At 37.5% G+C, this 24648-nt stretch overlaps 1 protein-coding gene across 1 annotated transcript; it reads left to right on the forward strand.

The window, feature by feature from the left end:
* The first annotated feature begins 276 nt into the window (after positions 1-276).
* Positions 277-24512, forward strand: THUMPD3 (THUMP domain containing 3). The gene is made up of 9 exons (XM_004368296.3): positions 277-2109; positions 3211-3288; positions 8919-9398; positions 11692-11822; positions 17233-17302; positions 19626-19741; positions 22593-22700; positions 23327-23450; positions 23606-24512. The coding sequence occupies exons 1-9, from the start codon at positions 1855-1857 to the stop codon at positions 23756-23758; spliced, it is 1515 nt and encodes a 504-aa protein (XP_004368353.2). The 5' UTR covers positions 277-1854; the 3' UTR covers positions 23759-24512.
* The last annotated feature ends 136 nt before the right edge of the window (positions 24513-24648 follow it).

The raw sequence follows: 24648 nt of genomic DNA on the forward strand, positions 1-24648 counted from the left end.
CCCGCCTCGCCGACTCAGCGCAGAGTCTTGTGCGCATGTTCCCCTCTCTACGACCTTGTCCTGGCGCCCGCCTGTAGCACAGATGCGCCGTGACCGCGGGGCCTGACTTCCGTTTCCGGGGGTGGCGAAGCGGCTTCCGGCGGCGTGACCTGAGGGCGCAGTGCTGGTCGGGTTCCGGAGCCGGAATGGTTTGAGCTGCAGCCGGTAACCGGGCGGCGGGTGGGAGTGGCCGTGCGTGGCGGCCTATGCCCTTCAGCCTCGGGGGAAGCTAGGGGCGGACCCCGGCGCCCGCCGAGAAGCGGCCTTCTCCTTGCTGCCCGGCCACGGGCCACGGTGCTGTTGCGAAGGCCGCACGCCGGCCTTGGACCTCATCCGGTCACGCGTGGATCCCTTTTCGCTGCCTCCTCGGCCATCACCCACTCCCTGAGATTCCTGTGACCGCGGTCCGGGCGGGTGGGAGTCAGGAGATAAGATTCTATTCCATTCTCGCCACTGATTGGCTCTGTGACCTTGGGCAGGAAACGTAATGCCTCCGCTGCTTTATTTAGAAAGTGGAAATCGTATTCACAGTGATTGTGAGCTCTTTAAGGACAGGAATTGAGTTTTATTACTGTTAAACCTTGTTGCCTGTTTCTGGCACAAAACAATGCACATATAGGTACTCTTTTGCATACCTAAGTTATTTGGGTCACAAACCCCTTTGAAAATCTGTTGAAAGCTATTGATTACCACCTCTCTGCACGCCCCCACCCGTGTTCAGATACATTTAATATGGCTTACAGTTTCAGGGGAGCTCTGGTGGCGTACTGGTTAAGTGCTCCGCTGCTAACTGAAAGGTCGGTGGTTCGAACCCACCAGTATTTCACAGGCCTCGCCTGAAACCCCTCCATGGACCCCAACCCAAAACCAAACCCACTGCCGTTGAGTCTATTCCGACTTATAGCTATCCTGTAGGACAGAGTAGAACTGCCCCTAGGGGTTTCCAAGGCTGTGAATCTTTACGAAGCCGACTGCGACATCTTTCTCCCGCAGAGCGGCTGATGTAACAGCCGACCTTTCGGTTAGCAGCCCAGCGCTTTAACTATTGTGCCACCATGGCTTTTTCCATGGACCCGAGAGCCTGACATGTAGGCAGTCAAATATTTATAGTTGTTGAGTAGTAGGTATTTTTAAATGTAGAAGTCCTTATCTACTTCAAATGAAGGAGGAAGATGTATATCCTGTTAGCACGTTTTAATCATGTGTCTGTCAGTGTGCTAATGTCATTTAAATCTCTCAACACTGACGGAATTATTATTTAATTTCCATGTTACAGATAAGGAAGTTGAGGATTTAGGAGAATGAACTTGTTATTGGTCATTCAACCACTTAGTGATGGGGGCAAGAATTCAAACCCATGTCTCTGAAAGTTCAAAGCCCCATGTTCTTAATTGGTAGACAAAAGGACTAGATGCACAAACGGATTTGAATGTGCTCTAGTAGCCTCTGTGTTTGAATTAGTAACTGTTATAGTTATGAGTTTGTCAGTTATCAACATAGATGGCCACAAATCAAACGTTGCATGCTGTGAAAATACTTTATTTTGTCTCCTGTTCTTCCATAGTACTTACTATATTGCTTGTTCAACAACATCATGTTTTACAACCTGCTCTCTGTGCCCATATTTATTCAATTCTTTTATCTTTGGTGAATGCTTAATCAGGTGTGTTGGCTGAATATGACTATATCAATTATGTTACTTTGTTCTGCCTGCCCTCCAAAACAGGTGTAGTTGATACGAGGTGATTAGGCTTTTATTTCTTTTCTGTACTGCTTTTTAAGGGACTGTATTAGGGATCTTGGAAGTGCTCCAGCATGTCTGACGTTCAAGAAGCCACTAACCAACTCTTGGATGTGAACCTGTTTGAGAACCAGAGGTTTGTAAAAGTGACAGAAAGTGGCCACAGAAGTGAGTCTGAGCATCTCGAAGTCACTGTTGGAGCCACTGTACCTACTGGCTTTGAGCAAACAGCTGCGGATGAAGTTAGAGAGAAACTGGGGTCATCATGCAAAATCAGCAAAGACCGGGGCAAGATATATTTTGACATTTCAGTGGAGAGTCTCGCTAAGGTTTGCATGTAGCAGAATTTAAATAGTTTTCTAAATTGTTTGATTTACGATTACTCTTTACTTACAGATCCCTTTGGAATCCCCTGTGCTTTTCTTTGCCCTAAATCAGGTGATTTTAAAATATACTTCATTTTCTGTTAGGTACTGATTTGTAAGTTTGACTAGTAGGTTTGCTCTATTTTTAGAAGTCATTCTAGTATTCCCTGAGAATGAGTTCACCAGAAAGAATCCTATGTGACTTACGAATAAATTCCAAGTATGTGCTGCACATCTTGGAATTTATTTACTTCAGCATCTAGCTCCAGATTTTGGTGATGAAGCAAGGAATAAGAATTTTCTTCTTGTTTTTTCAGTCTGTGTCAAAGAAATTCTTGCACAAAAGTAGTTAGGAATCACTGAAAGTGAGAGGTGAAGGTCAGCAAACTGCCATCTCTCTATAATAAAAGCTGAAATATTTTTCATTACCATGTAGCATGAGGGCAGGGGTTGTCTAGTTTTTTTTGTTTGTTTTTTAACTGTCATAGTCCCAACTCTCAGACTCTAGCATATAGTAGGCACCCAGTAAATATTTGGGATGAATTGGTGAGCAGATATTTTCCATACAGTATTTTAGTTAATATCTTCAACAGCTTTGTGAACATAGGCACTAGCACTGTTTTTATTATCAGTAATCATTAGGCTTAGGAAAAATAAGTAATCTTCCCAGCATCACTCAGCTAGTAATCACAGCTGGGTCTCAACCCAATGCTCTTAGCCACTGCAGTATACAGTATACCACAGAGAGCCGTGAGGAAATCACGATAAAGTCCCACTTGATTGCTTTGTCTTCCCCTTCCCCCTCATAACCCTGTTGCCCACATAATGCTTCAACCTTCTATCTGTCCTTCCCTTTCTGTTGGGGAAATGCAGAAGCAGATGGGTGGCCAAACGGATGGGAGACTGGCAGTATTTTTTTTTTTTTTTTTTTAATTTTAAACAGAAATGATAGGTGTTAGCTGCCTTAAAACTATTGTATCTGATTTGTATGTTTAAATGTTGATAGTTTGTGTTTTTTAAAAGCTTTCTCAGAAATTTATTTCTAACATTTTTTTTCCTCCCTAGGTTCATTGTTTGAGGTCAGTTGACAACTTATTTGTAGTTGTTCAGGAGTTTAAGGATTACCAATTCAAAGAAACAAAGGTGAGCGATCCCAAACATGGTAGATGATTTTCAGTCACCTTCCCCAGCATTACTGTTGCTTTTTTATGATACAGAATGCTGGGAGGCATTTACAATAAAATCCAAAGAGATTTGCTAACAGCTTATTCCAAAGTTATTCTTACAAATCAATATTGAAAAACGTCAAAGTCTATAAGAATTAAAACAAATTGTTGGACTTATTTACAAAAGATATAAACTTTAGATTAGCTTTGCTGACATATATAGTTCCAAAATAGAATTACTTCCAGACTGTGAACCAAAGAGTAAGTGACAGTTTATGTCATCTACAAATAACACTTTCTGTCAACATTCTGCTTTTGCCCTGCTTTCTTCTCTAACTTCATTTTTTGAAATAAGGCCAAAGTAATATCTAAATACTCCTTCAGTTGTTAGGACAACAGCTTTGTCTCCAACTCGAATTTAGCTTCTGATTCCCAAATATTCAGCTGCTGCCTAAGTTGAAAGTTGAAAATAGATTGCAGTAAGATATTAGTATTTTTCCACATTTCTTTTTGGTCAGGTTTTCAGAGTCAAATGCTTAGAAACTTTTTTTTTTTTTTTTTTTTTTTAACCAATTGTATTGCCTGTCTAGGAAAAGTCTTTTTTAAAAAAATTATGATATGCTACCTAATTCTCTAATTTTTGTTCATTGGCAGCAGGTTGGTTTCCAAAACATTATTCATAAACCAGTCAGACAAATTGATATGAATCCACAGCTTAGAAAGTTAAAACTAGACCTAGAAGAATTCAGACTGAAAATAGTTAAGAATCTTACTAACTAAAAATGTAACTTTCAACACTAATATTATAACCCTTCAGACTTCTGATGGCCATTGCCAACTAAATCATACCTGTGAAACTAATAAATAATAGGCAGACTATTAAAAAATTTTGCTGGTGAGTATTTTGAAATTTAAATAGCCAATTCTATAAATGAATAAATGTTGACAGACATTTTGAAAAACTTAATTTTTTTCTTAAATTCTTGTCTCTAGCTTACCAGGACACATTCTTAAATTCTTGTGTTTTTGCCATCTTAGAGTTTGTATTCTTTTGGGCATTTTTGATATCTAATTAGAGGTGAATTTGATTATTATGAAATGATTCTATATAAGCCATGTTTTCAGAGTTGCCTTGTAAGTGACTGCAAAAGAGGTTCCTGGTGGAAGTCCTAAAAGAAGAGCAGCAAAGATTAAGGCAGATTTTCAAATCTATGCAAGGGAAACATCTTTGAGTCTGACCATAAGAAATTGTTAAACCCTTGGCTTTATGGACTTAAATTGCAACATACTGTAGTAAAACTCCTTTTTAAACATTTGCTTCTAGCTTTCATTCTGTTGACTGAGTTTATTCTTTGTGGAGTTAATTCTTTTCCTTCACCTCATAAAAAGTCTGTTTAAGCATTCTAATAGGTTTTTTTTTTTTTTTTTTGACTCTTAAGTAGTTAGATCATCTCCTGAATTTATTAGCCTTTTTTTCCCCCGAGGCTAACGAATCTGATTTATTTATCTTAACTAGGTAAAACATGTACATAGAACAAAATTATAAAGACTGAAAAGAATATAGAGTGAAAACTAAGACTTGGCTCCTATATCCCCATGCTATGTAATTCCCCGTCTGGAGGCAACAGCTATTACTAATTTCTTGGGTATCCTTTTAGAGATATTTTATGAGTACATTTATTTTATTGATTTATTTAATGCAAATGGAGCATACCATAATACTGTTCTGTGCTGTGCATTTTCCCATATATTTTGGAGATCATGTCAAAGTCATTATTGGAATTAATTACATGCATTCCATTGTGTTGCTGTACCATGCTTTAATCAGTCTCATTTTAGGACACTAGGTTTTTCCCAGCCTTTTGCCATCACAGTGGTGCAATGAGTAGGCTATGTATATCCTTATATGTATTCAATTTGAGGGTCGTTTCTCTGTTTAATATGAGAGTTTATTCCATTGATATTTGTTAATATGACAAATGTTTGGTCTTCTGTCACATTTATGTTAAACTTTCTGCTTTTTTTTTATCTTTACAATATATATTTTCTTTGCTTCTCCCATGTCCATGTGTTTTATAATAGTTTGCTAGATTTATGTTCGTGTGCTAGCTGTTAACTTTTATAAGTACAACTTGATATTATGTACTTAATCTACTATATACACAATATTTCCCGAATTCATACTAAGAGCAATGATGAAATTGGTATTATTTCCACGTCTTCCCTCTACCTCCCAATTGTAGTTAATTTTATTATTTTTCTTAGTGTTGACATTTATGCCTTTAAATATACTTTTATTTATCAGCTTTAACTTCTGTCTTTTGATCTCTGGGTATAAAAGATGAGGATAAACAGCATGGTTAAATTACTTCCGTGTTCCTAACTTCGCCCTCCCTACTGTAGGCCAGTTTGTAACATTTACATCCTGTTCGTAATCTTTATCCCTATATTTGTTTTCATTTTTCTTCTGTAGTTAAATAGATTATAGGTTCTCTGTCATTTTGTTAGTTTTTCTTTTCATTTCTTGAATGACATAAGTTCAGAAATGTTTGTCTTTCATCTTTATATCTGATCAATAGTTTGGGTATAAAATTAGGGATCACACTTCCTTAAGGATATTGTAGGCAGTGTTTATTCTCGTCTGGTATTAAATCTTGCTATGGAAACTCCTGAGGCCCTGCTGATATTTTTTTCCCCCTTATTTATTGCTTTCTTGATGTGTTTGCTTGATGCCTAGTTTTTTGTTTTTTTTTAAACCTTTGAAGTCTACCAGGATATAGCTCATTGCTGACAATCTTGTCAGGACATGTCAATCTTTAGAAAGAGTCACATCCACTTACATTTCTGGAAAATTTTTTTGAATTATTTCAGGGAAAAAAAGGTTTTTTTTGTTTCATTTTAATTCCATTCTTCAGGGATACCAATTATACATATGTAAAATCTTTTTTGACTTTCATACTTAAGTTTTTCTCTCAAATCCTTTTTTAATTTAATTTCCATTTTATTTGTCTTGCTTTTTTCTACATCCCTTACTGTGTTTTCAGCAGTGTCTTTTATATGTGCCGCTTTCAAAATGTTCTGCATTTCTGTGATAGTTGTATTTTTTTATTCCACTTTTTCTTTGAACTTGACAAGCTCCTATTTCATCTCCTTCTGGAGGCTCATTTGATCTTCTTTCTGCTTTTATATCTCTCCTTTGAGCTGTTATTTTACAAAGGTATTTCCTCATTACATGTTTGGTGTCATATCAGTGTGTTTGATCATAGTTTTAAACTGTTCTGTGGCAGTGTTTTTCTGATCACTGTTTTTTGTTGCCTGTTTATTTTTCTGTTCCTTTCTTTCACTACTTTTGTATAAATTCTGTGCTGATACCTCTTAATTGCTCATGTTTGAACGAGGTAGTTCCTCTTGGACTTGGTGTTTATAGGAGGTTGTTATAGTGGGAAAAGCCAGGAACATGCGCCAGGCTAGCAGGAAGTTTCTTTGGTTCACAGTTCTTTCTGACTAAGAGTTGTGGGTGAATGAGTTCTTCTCTTTTTTACTGCTTTATTGAGGTATAATTTCAATACCACTGAATGAGTTCTTTTAACCTTTACTTCTCCCTAGCCTCAAGGGATCAGCAGCTTCAGTGTTATTCACAATGCAGTGTCTCTCTTTCCCACTCTGCCTCACCAGCAGACAGTTTTCAGCACACAAGCACACATAGCATGTCTATGAGATTCCTTGTTCTGCCCCCATTTCCCTCCCCTGCTTCTCCTTGGTACAAATGAGGTCCAGGGAAGCTCCTACCATCAGTCCATATAACTTCTTTCTGGCTGTTCCAAACAAGAGTTGATTTGCCACCTACTTCACAGGCTGTGCTTTGTCTGAGGTCTGTAGGCATTGTCTCTCATGTCTTCCTGTACTGTACCTTTGTTTGACCTTCACTGCATTTGGGGATTCTTCTTATGGTTTGGTTCAAAGTTACAGATACCATCTAGATTCAGTAAAGATGAGTTGGTGTTTCTGTTTCTTTTTCTTAGACCAGTTTCTGAGGAAAGAAGGGGACAGGGGGCCGAGAGAGTTTTATTGAACCACGTTAAAGCTGCAGGTCCTCTAGAGGCCCTTTATAGGGAAATCGTTTGTAAATAGAATTGAACTTGTTAAACCTGTAGTTTGACATTATTTCAGCAGGTTTCAAGTAGTATCAAACCCTCACTTCCATTTCAAGTATTAACTCCATCAGTCAGCATTGATTCTTTCTACTTTGATCTTTAGTAACATATATTGTCTATACCAGCCCTTTGCTATAGAACTTCCTTGTGGAACTGTTCTATGGCTGCTGTCCAACATGGTAGCCACCAGCCATTAATACGTGAAATGTGGCTAGTACAACTGAGGACCTGAATATTTATTTAAATAGGTACATGTGGCTTATGGCTGCTATACTGGACAGTGCAGGTCTAGATCACCCACCTTTTAACATTTAATCACATATTATCCAGTAGCTGTTTAATGAGCAGGCATTTTTATACGTTTGGCCTGTAGCAGTGATCAGGACAAAGTCCTTCCTACCAGGCACTTACCTCCTAGGAGGAGCCTTGATAACAAACAAATACATAAACCTTCTAACTTCTGATACCAAAAAAAAAAAAAGTTGCCATCCAGTTGATGCCAGTTCATGGTGACCCCATGTGTGCACAGTAGAACTGCTCCATAGAGTTTCCAAGGCTGTACCTTTTAGAAGCAGATCGCCAGGCCTTTCTTCCAAGGTGCCTCTGAGGGATTTGAACCACCAACCTTTTGGTCAGTCAAGAGTTTAACCATTTGTGTCACTGAGGGACTTACTAACTTCAGATAATGCTAAAGAAATAAGACAGGAAAAGAATGACTTGTGAAGACTTCTTTAAATAGAGCAGCTCTTGGAGGACGTGCCTAGCAGTGCAGAGAGACTAAGCGAAACAAATACGTTTCCAAGCAGAGGTAGGAAGTAAGGGAGAGAATAGTCCTAAGGTGGTATAAGGCAAATAGGCAGAGGTCAGATTGTGTTGGGCTTTTTAAAGAATTTAGATTTTCTATGCACAGTGCAAAGCTATTGAAGGCTTTTAAGCAAGGGAGGGGCGTGACCAAATTTACTTTTTAAAAAGTTGACTCGATACTATATAGGAATTGGATACATAACGTTAGCTGATAAAATTTTTTTCTTTAGAAAATTTTTATTTTCTAAAATAGTTTATTTGTATACTCATTACAAAATTTAAAAAAATACAAAAGGAATTTAGTCAGTGAGAAGTAAATCTCCCTCCCATCTTTCATCCATCTACTTCCCCTCCGTGTGGAGGTAACCACTATTACATCATTTCTTACTGCTTACATTTTAATCTTGAAGTCCCAGCTTCTGATCTACCATTCTATCTTGTGTTATTCTTTAGTGGCTTAATTTGTATATATCTAACTTATCAGTTCGATTTTCATTTCCTTGAGCGCAGGCATTATTTTATTTACTCTTGTTCTATACTCTGACCACCTGCAACATAATGATTTAGCATAGTCTGTAGCAGACTAGGGGTTTAATTGTTCAATTAAAGTGATGAGAAATGAATGGATTTCATTCTCTGTCCTTTATAGGAAGAAGTTCTAAAGGATTTTGAAGACTTGGCTGGGAAGCTCCCGTGGACAGACCCTTTAAAAGTGTGGAAAATTAACACCAGTTTCAAGAAAAAAAAAGCAAAGCGCAAAAAAGTAAATCAGAATTCAAGTAAAGGGAAGATTAATAATGGACAAGGAGAGAAAATAGATGAGAGAGATGTTAAAAAAGAGTTCACTAGCAATGCCGTAGAGCCACATATCCTAGACTATTATGAAAATCCTGCCATTAAAGAGGAGATATCAACATTAGTAGGCGATGATTTGGCATCTTCCAAAGAAGAGGAGACTGATGAAAGCTCAAAAGAAGAAACTGACCATCGAGTGCTAAAGTTTAGAGTCACATGCAATAGGGCAGGGGAGAAACATTGCTTTACATCAAATGAGGCCGCAAGAGATTTTGGGGGTGCTGTTCAAGATTATTTTAAGTGGAAGGCTGACATGACCAACTTTGATGTGGAGGTAGGTAGAGAATGTTATGATTTAAGAAGGCTGTTTTAAAACTTACTGCCATTGAGTCAATTCTGACTCATAGTGACCCTATGGGACAGAGCAGAACCGCCCCATAGAGTTTCCAAGGCTGTAATCTTTACAGAAGCAAACTGCCACATCTTTCCCCCGAGGAGTGGCTGGTGAGTTCAAACCGCCGACCTTTCAATTAGCAGCCAAGCGCTTAGCCATTGTGCCATTAGTGCCCCTAAGGCTGTTATAGATGTGTAAAATTTTCAGACTAACCCAGTCTTACAAACTGAGACCACGGAGCTAATAGGGTGTGGTTAAGAAGAGCATCAACTATGGAGCAAGCGATCTAGCTCCAAATTTTGACTGCACTACTATGTAACTAAACAATATAGTCTCTTCTGTGCCTCTGTTTCAAATGAATCCAATGATAGTATATACCTTTCAGGGTTGTCCTGAAGGTTAAACAAGGTAATACATTTAAGTACTTGGCACAACACCTGGTACAGTGAAACCTGTGAGAGTTGGAACTTGACAGGACTACCTTGTTTTTCTGAGTCTCGCAAATTTCCCACTTTTGACAGGGTGCAGCCTTACCACTTTTCTGTCACTCATTTTAGTGGAAAATATTTGATTTTTCCTTCTCTGGCAGGTTTCTATCTTACACAAGTTCCAGTTTTTGCAGGTTTTACTGTATATAGTAAGTCAGTAGATGGAAGCTATTGGGACTTGAGTTTTCGAATTTCAAATCTAGTACCCTTTACTACATTATGATGACTTCCAAATTACAAAGTTCAACCAGATTAAAAACAATTATTTTGTTTTTGTGTGTCTTGGTTGTACAGTTTTGTTACTAAAAAAGTGGAGCACATTTTAAAAATAAGCTTTGACCTTCTCCAGTCAGAACATCAGTGCTACTACCATCCTAGAGCCAGCTTTCCTCTTTCTTAAGTGCTACTAGATTCCCACACTCAAATACTAGCTCATAGTACTTCTTCACATGTTTACTCTCTTTGGTCCCAGTACTCTGCTACCCACGTGATTCACATGTGGGCAGTACAAACCAGAATCTTTAAATCTCTGACAACTTAAAAACACCTCTAGAAGATGAGATTTCTACCAAGAAATCATTTTCTATTGCTTTTGGGGCTCTAGAACCTGGAGCAAGTCACTTATTTGTGTGCACACTCAAGTCTTTTGCATATCTCATAGAGCTTCTGGGAGAATGAGGAGGCTAACTAGGTAATTAGAACAGTGATATCTAAAAGTTAGCAAGGGGGCTTAGAGCACAGACTCCGGAGGCATCCTGCTTGAGTTCAGAGCTCAGCTGTACCACTTACAAGCTATCTGGGGTTCCTCATTTATAAAAAGGGGGTACTAAGTACCTAGCTCAGAGGTGTGACTATGAAATGAGGTAATGAATGTCAAGTGTGTAGAACAGATCCTGACATGTAGAAAGGCTGTATAATCATCAGCTGCTGCTGCTGTTAAGATCATGAGGAGGAGGAAATGGAAGTGATTTTAAGTGGAAGATTGAGGAACATATCTTTATTTGAATAGTTTATATTCAGTGTTGTATGTGTGTTTGAAAAAATTATAACCAGTATAGGAAATCCTTATTCTACAGACGTTACTCAAGATGAGTCAAATTAAAATGAAAACAGTGTAATAGATGATAAAGCAAACGTGGTATAGCATTAATAATTGGGGAATTCAGTGAAGGGCATATTTAGAAGTTCATTGTGCTAGTGTTCTTGCAGCATTTCTCTGTGTTTGAAATATTTTCCAAAGTTTTCAGAAAATTTTAAGTATATTAAAAAAAACAAACCTTCAAAATATATTTGCATTTTAAAAATTTGGAGAAATATGGTTATATTCAACTTATAGTGAATGAAAAGAAAATAATAAAAATCAATACAAAATTAAAGAAGATAATATTACATACTTTATGATTCCATTTATATGAAGTTCAAAAAGTGGCCAGACTAATTTATGGTGCTAGCAGTCAGATTAATGATTACCTGGGGTGAGAAGTATTGACTGGGAGGGGCCAAAGGGAGTCTTTAGTAGGTGCTGGAAATGTTCTCTATCTTGATCTGGATGGTGGTTGCACAAGTGTATACATACAGATAAAAATTAATTGAGATATACTTAAGGCTTGTGCACTTTACTGTATGGAAAATATAACCTCAATAAAAAAGTTTAAAAAAAAAAAAGCCTCAAAAAGAAAATCTTGTAAGTGCAGTTTGAACAATCCTAAAACAGTTTTCTTCTGTCTTGTTTAAATTTCTTATAGGTTCTTTTGAATATCCATGATAATGAAATAGTTGTGGGCATTGCACTGACAGAAGAGAGTCTCCATCGAAGAAATATCACACATTTTGGACCCACAACTCTTAGATCTACTCTTGCCTATGGGATGCTCAGGTAAGAGAATGGTTTGCCATCCAGATTAAAGTGGCACCTGGTTTGAATTTTCTCTTCAAAACACTTGAATTTGTTATGAAGTACCGTGTTGGAATTTAAGGAGCCCTGGTGGCACAATGGTTAAGTGCTAAACTGCGAACCAAAAGGTTGATGGTTCAAACCTACCCAGCCACTCTGTGGGAGAAAGACCTGGCGATCTGCTCCTTAAAGATTACAGTCTAGAAAACCCTACGGGACAGTTCAGCCTGTCACATGGGGTCGCTATGAGTCACAAGTCAATTTGATGGCACATAACAACAATAACATGTTGGATTTTAATTGGTAAAGACGGAGTAAAAAGCTAATGATTTTTTCCCCAGTATTCAATATTGATTCCTTGTGATCCTGAAAATATCACTGAATTCCTGTTTCAATTTTCTTAATTATAAAATGAGAACAATACCTTTCATCTGCCTCTTGAATGGGGCTTCCTCATTTCTGTTTAGAATGCTGATAAAATATTTTATGTTGGGAATTAGAAAAAGATTTTTTGCTTTTTGTTTTCATTTCTGTGCAGATAGAAGAGATTTTAAAAACATGTAAAATGTATAAATGAACACATAAGGCTTTTACTTTTATTTTTTAAACTTTTTACTCACAGCAACCCAGGAATCATCCTGAAATTTTCTACTTTTCAAAGTATAAGATGTAGCTTTCCCTCTTTTCTTTTGTCCTTCTCCCATTTTTTTTGGATGCTTCTTTCCACCACTTAGACAAGTTTTTCTTCTTTAAGTTTCTGTTTTCCAGGCAGCAAAATAGGTTTGATACAGGATTTAAAGGATTATTGCTGAAGATTGAAAACAGAAACATGCAGATATCTATTATATACAGTGCCTGGTGTGTACTGGTGATTAAACAGTTTAACTTCCTTTTCTTCTGATCTTTGCTTCCTTTTTTATCCTGCTTATCCATGGATTCACAGTTCAGCACAATAGGAACTTACTAATTCAATACAGTAATAGCAAACTGGGTCCATTTGATTAAGGAAGAACTCCTAGTCTTCATTCATTTAACAAACATTATTTACTACTAGGCCATTATGGTAGGAGCCAGAGATATGGAGAGCTATTTTGGGTAAAAGTATTAGAAATCTAAGTAAACTAGCTTAAGATAAAAAAGTGATGATGGGGGGGAGGGGAATTTATTGGAAAGATATTGAGGCATCTTGGGGAATCCAAGGAAAAATTGAAAATTGAGTTCTCAAGAGTAGTATCAGATCCTGGAAACCACCAGAAAACTAGGCAGCCACTGTTGTCTCTGCTAGGAGTCAGTAGGCTCTTGTCTCTGCTCATCTGTGCACATGACTACCCTTCATCTAACCAATTGCCATTGAGTCAGTTCCGACTCATAGCAACCCCGTAGGGTTTCCAAGGCTGTAAATCTCTATGGAAGCAGACTGTCGACTGCCACATCTTTCTCACGGAGCTGCTGGTGGTTTCAAACCACCAACCTTTTGGTTAGCGGTCGATAGCTTTAACCACTGTGCCAAAAGGGCCCTTCATCTATATTTATTTCTAATTTCAAACTACCAGCCCACACTCCCTAGAGCTTCTAGTTCTTTATTCCAAATTCCTGGAAGAGAGGATCTGATTGACATTTCAGTCAAGTGTTCATCCCTGGACTCATCAGCTATGGCAAGATCAGAAGAACAAAAGAAGGAAAGAGAAATTAGTGACGTGGTTAAGGAGGGGGTACTTCATAGAGAGGTAGCAGTTAAGCCACTAACAGTCAAACAATGCCTCTAATCCTGAGTGTATCACCTCTTAGTTTGTGTTCATGGACAAGTAACTTAATGTTTTCTTGTCAGCTTCCTTATCTGTAAAATGATAATGAGAAGAAGTATAATAGTAATCTCCCTGTTATGGATTGAATTGTGTCCCCCCAAAATAGGTGTTGTAAATCTTAACCCTCTGTGTCTGTGGTTATAATCCCATTTGGGAATGGGTTGTCTTTTTTATGTTAATGAGACAGGATTAGTATAAGGTATGTTTTAAGTCAATCTCTTTTGAGAAATAAGCGATTAAATAAGCAAGCAAAGAGAAACAGAGATGGTGGAAGAGAGATGCCAAGCCACATGAAGATCGCCCAGGAGTAGAAGCTAAAAGAGGCAAGGACCTTTCTCCAGAGCCAACAAAGAGAAAAAGCCTTCTAGAGCTGGCACCCTGAGTTTGGACTTACAGCCTCCTAAACTGTGAGAAAATAAATTTCTGTTTGGTAAAGCCATCCACTTGTAGTATTTATAGCAGCACTAGATAAACTAGGAAACCCTGGCGGTCTAGTGGTTAAGTGCTGTGGCGGCTACCCAAAAGGTCGGCAGTTTGAATCCACGAGGCGCTTCTTGGAAACTCTATGGGGCAGTTCTACTCTGTCCTATAGGGTCGCTATGAGTCAGAATCGACTCGACAGCAATGGGTTTGGTTGGTTTTTTTAGGTAAACTAAGAATTTGGTGTACCGAGAAGTAGGGGTGCTGCTATAACAGATACCTAAAATGTGGAAGTGATTTTGGAATTGGGTAATGGGTGGAGGTTGGAAGAGTTTTAAGGTGCCTGATAGTAAAAGCCTAGATTGCCTTGAAGAGACTGTTGGTAGAATTATGAACATAAAAGACGGTTTTGTTGAGGGCTCAGAGGGAAGCAAGGAGAGCTACAGAGGAAGTCTGTATCATCTTAGAGAATACATATGGCGCCAGCAAAAAATGTTTCTAGAAGTGTGGACGTTAAATGTGCTTCTGGTGAGGCTTTAAACGAAAATGATGAACAATGTGATTGGACAATGGAGGAAGGACGATGTTTTATGCAGTGGCAAAGAACTTGTCTGAATTATGTTGTAAGTGATGAATCTGGATATTTGGCTGAGGACATTTCTAAGCAAGATCTTAAAGGGGTCTCATGGTTTCTCCTTGCTGCTTATATTAAAATGCAAGAGGAAAGAGATGGACTTAAAAATGAACTGCGCAAAATGAAAACAAAATTTAAATATTTGGAAAATTGTGTCGTACAAACTAAAAACACACGTCTTAGAATGTTCACCAAGAATGTGACTACACAGTCATTTGTTAAGATTAAGCCTGTGACTGATGGATCTAACCAACTACCACAACAGAAAACCCATCAGCTTAGACTGAAGGGGACAGAGAAAGAATGAAAGGAAAGCACACTGTCTGCCTCTTGGAATTCTACAGGCAGGAAACAGACCAAAGGAGTTACATTTGTTATCCTCCAAGAAAATAAAAGAACCATCCCTGGAGCAGTTCAGATAGCGGCAGAATTTTGGAAGGAGCACTCTGCTTCCTCAGTCTCAAAGGGTGGGGCCGTGATCTCTCAGGTCACAATGGGTGAGACCGTGGACTCCTAGATTTCAAAGAGTCAAATCTTCACTAACTCGGTTCCAGAGTGTGGGGCTGCCATTCAGTTTGGCCAAGAGGATGGGGCCGCTACCCAAAGCTGAGGGGTCGGGTTGCCATGCCCAAGGGGCAGAATAATGGGGCCTGCCAGGGCTGAGGGGGTGGGGTCACCATTCAGATGGACTAGGAAAATGGGACCCCCCAAAATTGAGGGAGCCAAGTTGCCATTTCAGTGGGCCTGGAAGGCGGAGCTGAAGCCCAGGGCCCAGGGGCCTCTACCCAGAATCCAAAGAGCATGGCCAATAGCCAGAGTCTGGAGGGCAGAGCCATTGTCAAGATGGTCCCAAAGAACAGAGGATTATTTTCAAGCCTTGAGAGCTAAGTAAATTGTTCTGCTGGGTGCTGGACTTGCTTGGTGCCTGTTAACCTTTCTTTCCATCCATTTTCTCTTATTTGTAATAGAAATGTCTACCTTGTGCATGTTCCACCATTGTACTTTGGAAGCAGATAACTTGTATTCTAGATTTCACAGGTTCGCAGATGTAAAGAGGAATTTTGCCCCAGGATGGAATACCCATATTTGATTTCGATGATTCAGAAGATGAGATTTGGGTTGACTTAAGACTTTTGGGATGATGTGATGGGGTGAATGTGTTTTGCATGTGGCAAGGACATGAATTTTGGGAGGCCAGAGGGTGGACGGTTATGGATTGAATTGTGTTCCCCAAAAATATGTGTTGTAAATCCTAACCCCCTATACGCCTGATTATAATCCCATTTGGGAATGGGTTGTCTTTGTCATGTTAGTAAGACAGGATTCACGCAGGGTATGTTTTAAGTCAATCTCTTTTGAGGTATAAAAGAGATTTAACAAGCAAGCAGAAGAAGTAGAGATGGGGTAAGGTACATGCTAAGCCACATGGAGATCTCTAAGGAATCAGGAAGCAGAAACTAAAGAGACAAAGACCTTCCTCCAGAGCCAACAGAGAGAGAAAGGCTTCCCCAAATGTTGGTGCTCTGCATTCGGACTTGTAGGCTCCTCAACTGTGAGAAAATAAATTTCTCCTTGTTAAAGCCATCCACTTTCCATGTATCTGTTGTAGCAGCACTAGATAAATAAGACACTCTCTCATATGGTTGTTATGAGGATTAAATGAGATAATGCATGTAAAGAGCTTAAATCCATGTCAGGCAAATACTAAGGGCTCAACGTACAGTAGTCCCCCCTTATCCACAGGGGATACGTTCCAAGTCCCCCGTAGATGCCTAAAACCTTGGATAGTACTGAACCCTATGTATACTATGTTTTGACCTATACATATATACCTTTGACAAAGTTTAATTTATAAATTAGGTACAGTAAGAATGATACAGATAATGAAATAGAAGTTATAATGATATACTGTAATGAAAATTATATGAATGTGGACCCTGGGCGGGAAGGTGCGAGATTTCATCATGCTACTCATTTAACATTTTTGGACCGTGGTTGACCGTGGGTAACTGAAACCGTGGAAAGCAAAACTGTGGATAAGGGTAAGGGGAGGCTACTGTATAGCAATTACATCAAGGTTTTTATCTTCAAAATTAAATTCATCAGGAATACTGAATGTCTTAATTGCCAATAAGTTTATATTGATACATGTTTTACTTGAGACGTGTTTGAGCTTTTTCATGTAACAATAGAGGTTTATGTACAAAACAACACTGTTTTCTAAAGACATGTTTATAAGTGCACTTTAAAAGGTCTAGAAGGATACAAGCTAAAATCCCATCTGTGGAGTAAAATGGGATTTCAGATGACAGAAAAGACTTTTAAATTATACAGAACGGTTTTTTTTCCCCCAAATGTTAGAATATAGAGTCAACATGTAATTAAAAATTTGATTTTTAAAGTGAATATAGATTGGTGTTCCTTCGTGCTAGCATGATAGGTTCTTGATCTTATAGCTTCAGGAATAGTCATTGTGGAAGCCTTGGCTTTTGATTAAGTCTCTTCACATAGGCTATTTTCTTCTCTTCTCCAGGCTCTGTGCTCCTCAGCCTTCTGATATAATAGTTGATCCAATGTGTGGAACAGGGGCAATACCAATAGAGGTAGGTAATAACTGTCCTTTAACTTTTAGGTAAACAAGTGATACATCCAGAATGTTCTAGACCTAATGTGTAAATTAGACATAATAAAATTATAAAGGTTGAATCAATGGACCCAAGAGTCTTGAAAGATTACAGTAGTAAAGCTGTAACTTATGTGTAAAGGGTGTAACCACTCATTACAGATAGCCAAGTGCCAAAGGACTAGATAGATTGTTAGTGATATCTATTCACTGGGTAGCAGAGAAGACTGAGAATTACAAACTGGTGAGTCCCTTTTCCATAACAAACAAGCTGGTAGAATTGAAAGGAAAAGGATAATTGAAGACATAAGCCTAAACTGGAGGAAAGCCAGTTCATCTCTATAAGGTGAGATCATACTTCTCAATCCACTTAGATTCTTGGAGGGGTTAAGTATAGTTGTAAAAAGGGAAACCCATAGACATTACTTAGATTTGGGGGGAAATCTGACAAAGTTATATACCAGATGCTCTTAAATAGTTTTCAAAATTACTATGAGATTGGGAGGACTCATAAAAACTGCCTAAAAGCAAAGCAAAAAATGGAAAGACATTCTCTAAGTGGAGAACATGTAACAATAGAGTCTCCTTGATAATGATACCTGTACTTTTATAAACAATTTGAAAGTGGGAATTCCCAGTAAAAATCACTTAAATTTGGAAAGCATGTTAAGTTTTCCTATATAGTGTACCTAAAGCCAATGGGAATAAACTGCAGAGAGATATCCACAAGATTCTGAGTGGATAGGAGCTAGACGGATGAGCAAGTCTAGAGCAACCCATGAAGGGGAAAATAATCCAGACTGTAATTAGAAAATGACATCTGTGACCTGGGAGTTAAAATCCAAGAAGGAATTTACAGTAGTCTACATAACTACCATTTCTTGCTAGTGTCAGCTAGATAAATTACTCTGGCTAAGGAGACTCACACAGAGAAATCCTAATTGTGATCAAAAAGAATTTGGGGAACAGAGCAGAGTGTTCTCCTTCCCTAGCATTAAGCCATGATGTGTCTGTGTCTGAAATAGCAAGTAAGGTCAGTACATGTCAAGAAAGATACAACAGAGCTAGAAAGAGGCCAGAAGAGGGCCCCAAAAATGATTACAAGTTTAAACTATTTCCATATAAGGATAGATATGTGGATGCCAGTGTAGAAAAACCAGTGTAGATGTATGATCAAAATTTTTTAAATTATGAACAGTATTGACAGAGTATATGTAAAGATTTGTTGACCACAGTATAAAATACTTGATCTAGAATACTCCCTTTAAAATTTGGAAGTACTATAAAACATACCTGTTTCCAAGGCTGAAAATCTAAAACAGGTGTAAAAAACAAAAAAGTTGGAGAATCAATCTCTTGAGAGGCTTTCGTTAAACTCTCCTTCCCCTTTCCACTCCACCCCTCTTCCCCCCAAAATGCTGCATACTTCAACTTCCCTTTTGTCTGAAAGTCACTTCTGTAGGATTATAAATAAGACTGTATCATCACCCTCAAGTGTCTAGGCAAGAGAAAAATTTACGAAGCGCTGTGTTCATGGATGACAGATGTATTACTGTTTACAGAGGAAGAAGTGTTTGCTGCTCATACCTAAGTCGAGGGCAGAGCCTTTCTCTGCTTTCATGTAAGAAACCTGTTAATCTGCTTAGAACATTGTTCTAGCCTAGGAAGATCTGTCACCTCATTCCGTGAACAACTGCTAACATTTTTTAACTTAAAATTGCAAAATCCTTTCAGGGATATGGTGGTTATCATTCAAAAAAATATACAGCCATCCAAAGGAAATTGTATTTTATTTTGAAATTCTCAAGTATTCCATATAGCAGAAGAAATACATTTGCCCATAATCACAAAAGGGTGTAGGTTTGGTTGATTTGAGTTGGTTAATTTTTTTCAAACCATGTTTATTTAAAGTCTACTGCTAAATGTGTCAAACACTGCCAGGTGGGGTATTGAATAAAACACCAGATTTGTCCTCAGCGAGTTCCCAGATTAGTTGGGAGGCAAGTGTAGAAATAATTTAAAATAGAACAAGTGCAGTGGCAGAGGTACGTACAAAATGCTTTTGGAGGGGCAGATGAGAGACAGTGTGGAGATGTGGGGTTGATGTCAACAGAGAGCTTGATATTTGAGCCGGATCTTGAAAGGTAAGTTCAGCAAGCACAGAGGGCATTTCAAGCAATGTTTTGCCACTTTAGAAAAGCATTGGATTGGATTGTTTATTGACAGTTGGCTGAAATGATTCTCCCTTAAATCATTTTTTGCAGTTCGCTACTTCTGTTTTAATACATTCTCTTGTCTTTTAGGGGGCTACTGAGTGGTCTAACTGTTATCATATTGCTGGTGACAATAATCCATTGGCTGTGAATAGAGCAGCAAATAACATCTTATCTTTATTGACCAAGAACCAAATTCAAGAAAGGTAAAAATCTAATTTAAAAGACTTTGTATCATCTCTTAGACTTAATCAGTTTTCATGTTGTCTTTATGAATGGCCCCAAATGCATTGTAACATTGATTTTAATCTAAATGAAAATATTGTGGGATGCCATTTAAATTTTAAAGTTTATTGAAAATAATTTAAAAAACCAGTTTTTTAATTTAACTAGAATTCCCCATCATAATGCAACTTTTTATTTCTGTCTTCCTTTTTCTGTTCCTTATTCATACTTTTTTTCCCCACATACTGGAAGAATATTTTATAGATTCTTTTTAATTTCACAAATTTTCAAATATTTTTTGTATTTTTGCACAGTCTTATTTTTTAATGACTGCATAATATCCCATTGTATAGAAATACTAAAGTTTATTTATTATTTGGCACTCAAAAGAATCTCAGAGTTGGAAGAGATCTGCCTAAATCTTACTGGAGATCCTGACTAATGGCCTTCCAGCCTGTTTAAATGCCTCTAACAACTTTGCCTTTGAAGACTTGTTGATTTTGCCTTTGCTTAGCTCTCAGACCTAGTCATATCTTTTAGTGAACTGAATCTCTGCTTTCCAGACTTTTTATTTTTTCCTATGAGTCCATGAAGAAAAAGAATCTTGTCCCTGTGTCACACGATTGACAGCAGATAGCCTGTGTCACATGATTGTCATCAGATGTTTGAAGGACTACCAAAGCCTTCCCCTCCATCACTTCCCTCCAAGTCCTGTCTTCTCTAAACAAAATATTCCAGGGTCCTTCAACCATTCTCCTTTGGCATTCATGGATTGGAAGTCCTTTGGGAAAATGTGTCATTTTCCATCCTTTTGAGGTGTACTTTGTTACAGTACATTATCTTAAGCCTTAGCCCACTACTGCACATTTGAGGACACTGCTGGCCTTGCACCCAGTTCTTTGGGAAGAACTGATTGAAATAGCACTTGGTCTAGAATTTTCATAAAATTGCTTCTCTGGTCTCGCTCTGTTAGTGTCGTTTATTCTCTTGTAAAGCACCAGGAGTAGATAGTGGTCAGCAGATTTGTTAGGTCTTATAGGCGCTCCACATCCTAAATACATAGCCCAGGAATTCATTATGTCCTGATTGGCCTTATGAGATCTAGAAACAGGTGCTTTCATAACCCTCAGTGTGAGGTTTATATTTGTAAATATAAATCAGTTGTTGTAAAGAAAGTGTTAATTTTATTCAAATATTTAAATTTATTGCTTATACATGGCATGTCTGATCTTATTTTATGACTATAATGATTAAATCCTTTTCTTTGCTAATTTTGTCTTTTTTTTTTTCCAGTTAGGATTACTAGTGCCTTGTTTTTTATTCCGTGTATTAACATTATCTGTTCTGTGGTTTTGTCATGCTCAGTGCTTTTTGTTATTTCTGTTTTCTATTAAGATTATTTTCTAAATTTTGTTATATGTTCTAACAGTTTTCTTTTTAATGATAAAAATTTTTCAGTATAGCTGTGAGTTTTATTCTAAGGACTGTTGTCGACTATATCCTATAGATTTTTATAATGCTTTTGATTTTTGTTATTTTCTAAATCATTGGCTGTGTGCTTGTCTCTCCTATCTAGTTGTTTAGGATCAAAACCAAAAACCAAACCTGTTGCTGTCAAGTCGATTTTGACTCATAGCAACCCTATAGGACAGAGTAGAACTCCCCATAGGGTTTCCAAGGAGCAGCTGGTGGATTCAAACTGCTGACCTTTTGGTTAGCAGACATAGCTCTTAACCACTGTGCATATGAGTCACCTGGGAATCATAACATAAACATTGCTAACATAAAGATTTTCAATCAGTAGGTTTGAGGTTGGCCCTGAGAGTCTGCATTTCTAGCCAGCTCCTAAGTAATGCTGATACTGCTGGACTATAGACCACACTTTGAGTGGCAAGGGTTTAGGAGATCGTTTTTTATACTCAAGTGGTTGGAAGATTTTGGTTTATATTTTTATATTATATTCTACTGTGATTAATGAATTTTTGTGGTATATTTTGTTTCACATTTATTGAGGTGTTCTTTGAGACTTAGTATATAATTTTTTTTTGTAAACTTGATAAACAGCTTTTCTAGCTTTTAAGTATTTTGTTGTTCAGACCTTCTGCACCTTCGCTTTTTGTCTATTCAACCTGTACTATCAATTTTACCTTGATTTTTAGTGTTTTGTAGCTTATGTCTTTTGTTTTGTTGCAGTTATTGGTACCTTGTTTTGTTGCAGTTATTGGTACCTGTGGTTGTAATATATTTTTAATATCTGTTTAAATCATTAGTGACTGCCTTTATTAAAATTATTAAATATTACTGTAACAATTTCTGCTCATATCGTTTTAATCTGAAAACAAATACATCTGTATTTACCAATTTTCCGTTATCTATATGTTTCTTTAGGTCTCATCATTACTTTATAGATTTGCCAAACTATCTTTTAGATGTGTCATCTCGTATTTTTCTCTTTAGTGTTCTGGTTCTGATTCTTCCCAATGAATGTTTCACTGGTAATTTTTTACATCATCAGTTATGTAATTTACTGCTTCCCTTGTGCTGTAATCTTGTTTTACCCTACTATATGCATTCTTAAATTGTAGGTGAAATATGTCTACATATATGAAAACCAGTCTTAACGCTTGTTTATATTTGTCAAACTTACAGGTTTTCCATTTCAGCCATTATTAGTTTTAAGATTTTCCCTATTCATCTAACTTGTTGATGTTGTCACTAATTTTCATAACATTTTGTACTTTATTACAGCAGTCTCTTTTCAGAAAGGTTTTTTGTTTTTTCATTTATTTCATACTTCTAAATGTGTTGAAGCACTTTGCTCTCTCCCCATAGCAAATCCTGGGGCCTACCTATAGATGCTGTTCAGTGGGATATCTGCAGTTTGCCTTTAAGAACTGGCTCTGTGGATATCATTGTAACAGACATGCCATTTGGAAAAAGGTAGGAACTGGTTTTAAAAAATAAGTTTTACTTTTAGCCGTTATACCCCCTTGTCTTCTGAATTTGTCAGTATTTTCTTTGAAGTTGTTCAAAGTCCGAAAAAGAAATCTTCAGTTCCTTTTAGCAGACTTCCTCAGCAGAGCTACTTTTCACTTAAGAATTAAACCAGTATGATGGATTCACCCATTTTGTTTCTTCTTTGTTGATAACTCACAAATGTATTGACTACATTTTTATCCTAACCCTCAGTTTCATTTTAAAATTATGTAGCGATAATAATTCACTTTCTACCACATTGTTGAGAAAAATTTGGTTCTATTTCTCAAGATAAATGATTTCTGACATGTTTATATAATTTGCTTATATTCATTGAGAGCAAGTTATAAAACTATTATAGTTGTCACTTTTTTTTCATTCTATTTGAAACTGAAAAATTCCAAGCAGTTTACTAACTGGTAGCTCATTTCATTGACATATAATAGTTAAAACTCTGGCTTCTAAAACGTAACTATTTTTCATGCCTCAGGATGCATCGAATACTTTCTTACTGCAATAAGAATGAATTTTTAATAATCTAAATTTATCTTCAACAGTAAGTGCTTCACTCATTGGAACCTCTTTTATAGGATGGGCTCCAAGAAGAGAAACTGGAACCTTTATCCAGCTTGTCTACAGGAGATGAGCCGCGTCTGTAGACCTGGGACAGGCCGAGCTGTACTACTTACCCAGGACAAGAAATGCTTTACCAAGGTGCTCTACATTAGCTCTGAAAGTCAGCCAATGGCAACTTAAAGTACAACTTGGGATATTAGTTTAGATGTTTCTAACTGGCAAACAAGACTGCTGGTTGGTTTAGAAGTACATTGTTAAGCCTAATTACTTCTATGTTTTTTGTTTGCACACAGGCATTATCCAGAATGGGACACATGTGGCGGAAGGTGCATACTGTCTGGGTGAACATAGGGGGTCTTCATGCTGCAGTTTACCTTCTGAAGCGTACCTCTCAGGGTTTTGTTCACCCTTCAGAACAAGACGAAGAGAAAGGAACCCCTTGGTAATGCAAAGAATGAAGATGACTAATAGTAGTTGTATTTCCCAACACTGGAAATGTAAGCATGAAGAACTGGAGATAAAAATAGTATTTACAAAAGTGCAGTTTGCACTGAATTTAAACTGGTCTAAAGTTTTTCACCTTGCTTATTACAAGATGTACATGTAATGTGATGGAATTGAAAAAAAGTCTTGAGAAAGTAGAGCATTTCTTTAGAGCTGTTTTGAAGGGGCAGCTGAGCAATCAGTTATTTTTCTTAAAATGCTTTAAAGATGCTTAGTGAAAAACCTACTAAAATGCTCTGGGATTTGGGTTTAGAACAGTTTTCAAGCTTTGCAGCAGTTCCTGTTTACATGGTGGCGGGTGGAAAGCCACCTTGGCCTAAAGGAAAGGCAGAGCGTCTTGGGTCACGTCCGTGCTGATGAAGCTTTGCTTTTCACTTGCTTAATTTCTCATTACCTCAGCCTCAAACAATGAACTGTTATTACACTTTGTGACCAGTGTTTGCCCCACAACAAGATGAAATCATAAGACCTGTAGGCAACTTTACTATCTGCCTTAAAAATTAAAATATGCATGTTATTCAGATTAATACATACAACTAAAATAGTACAAGGATTTATCAAGGAGATGCAAAGATACTGGGCTGTTAAGTATGGAACATTTCTTTTTGTAAATAGTAGCAAATATCTATATATATGTAAAGATGAGGTGTGGGACCAACAAGCCAAATTAAAATAAATTTTATTTTTCCTTCAGTACACAATGGTGTGTTGTTTTTCAAAGCCAAACAAATTTCTCAATGTATCTTTTTTTGGTTTCTTAAAGGGACTAGGTAACAGACTGATACATCTTTGAGTGAAAAACTTAATTTTGGGGTCATGTAAAGTTCTTTTA

The sequence above is a fragment of the Trichechus manatus genome, unplaced genomic scaffold (assembly GCF_000243295.1).
Source record: "Trichechus manatus latirostris isolate Lorelei unplaced genomic scaffold, TriManLat1.0 scaffold00001, whole genome shotgun sequence".
NCBI classification, from domain to species: Eukaryota; Metazoa; Chordata; class Mammalia; order Sirenia; family Trichechidae; genus Trichechus; species Trichechus manatus.

What these genes read in the sequence shown, in the direction of transcription:
- THUMPD3 (XM_004368296.3), top strand. Translation starts at nt 1,855, where the DNA reads ATGTCTGACGTTCAAGAAGCCACTAACCAACTCTTGGATGTGAACCTG. An exon ending in CAGTGGAGAGTCTCGCTAAG is followed by an intron (nt 2,110 to 3,210) that starts GTTTGCATGTAG and finishes TTTCCTCCCTAG; the next exon opens with GTTCATTGTTTGAGGTCAGT. An exon ending in TGACCAACTTTGATGTGGAG is followed by an intron (nt 9,399 to 11,691) that starts GTAGGTAGAGAA and finishes AATTTCTTATAG; the next exon opens with GTTCTTTTGAATATCCATGA.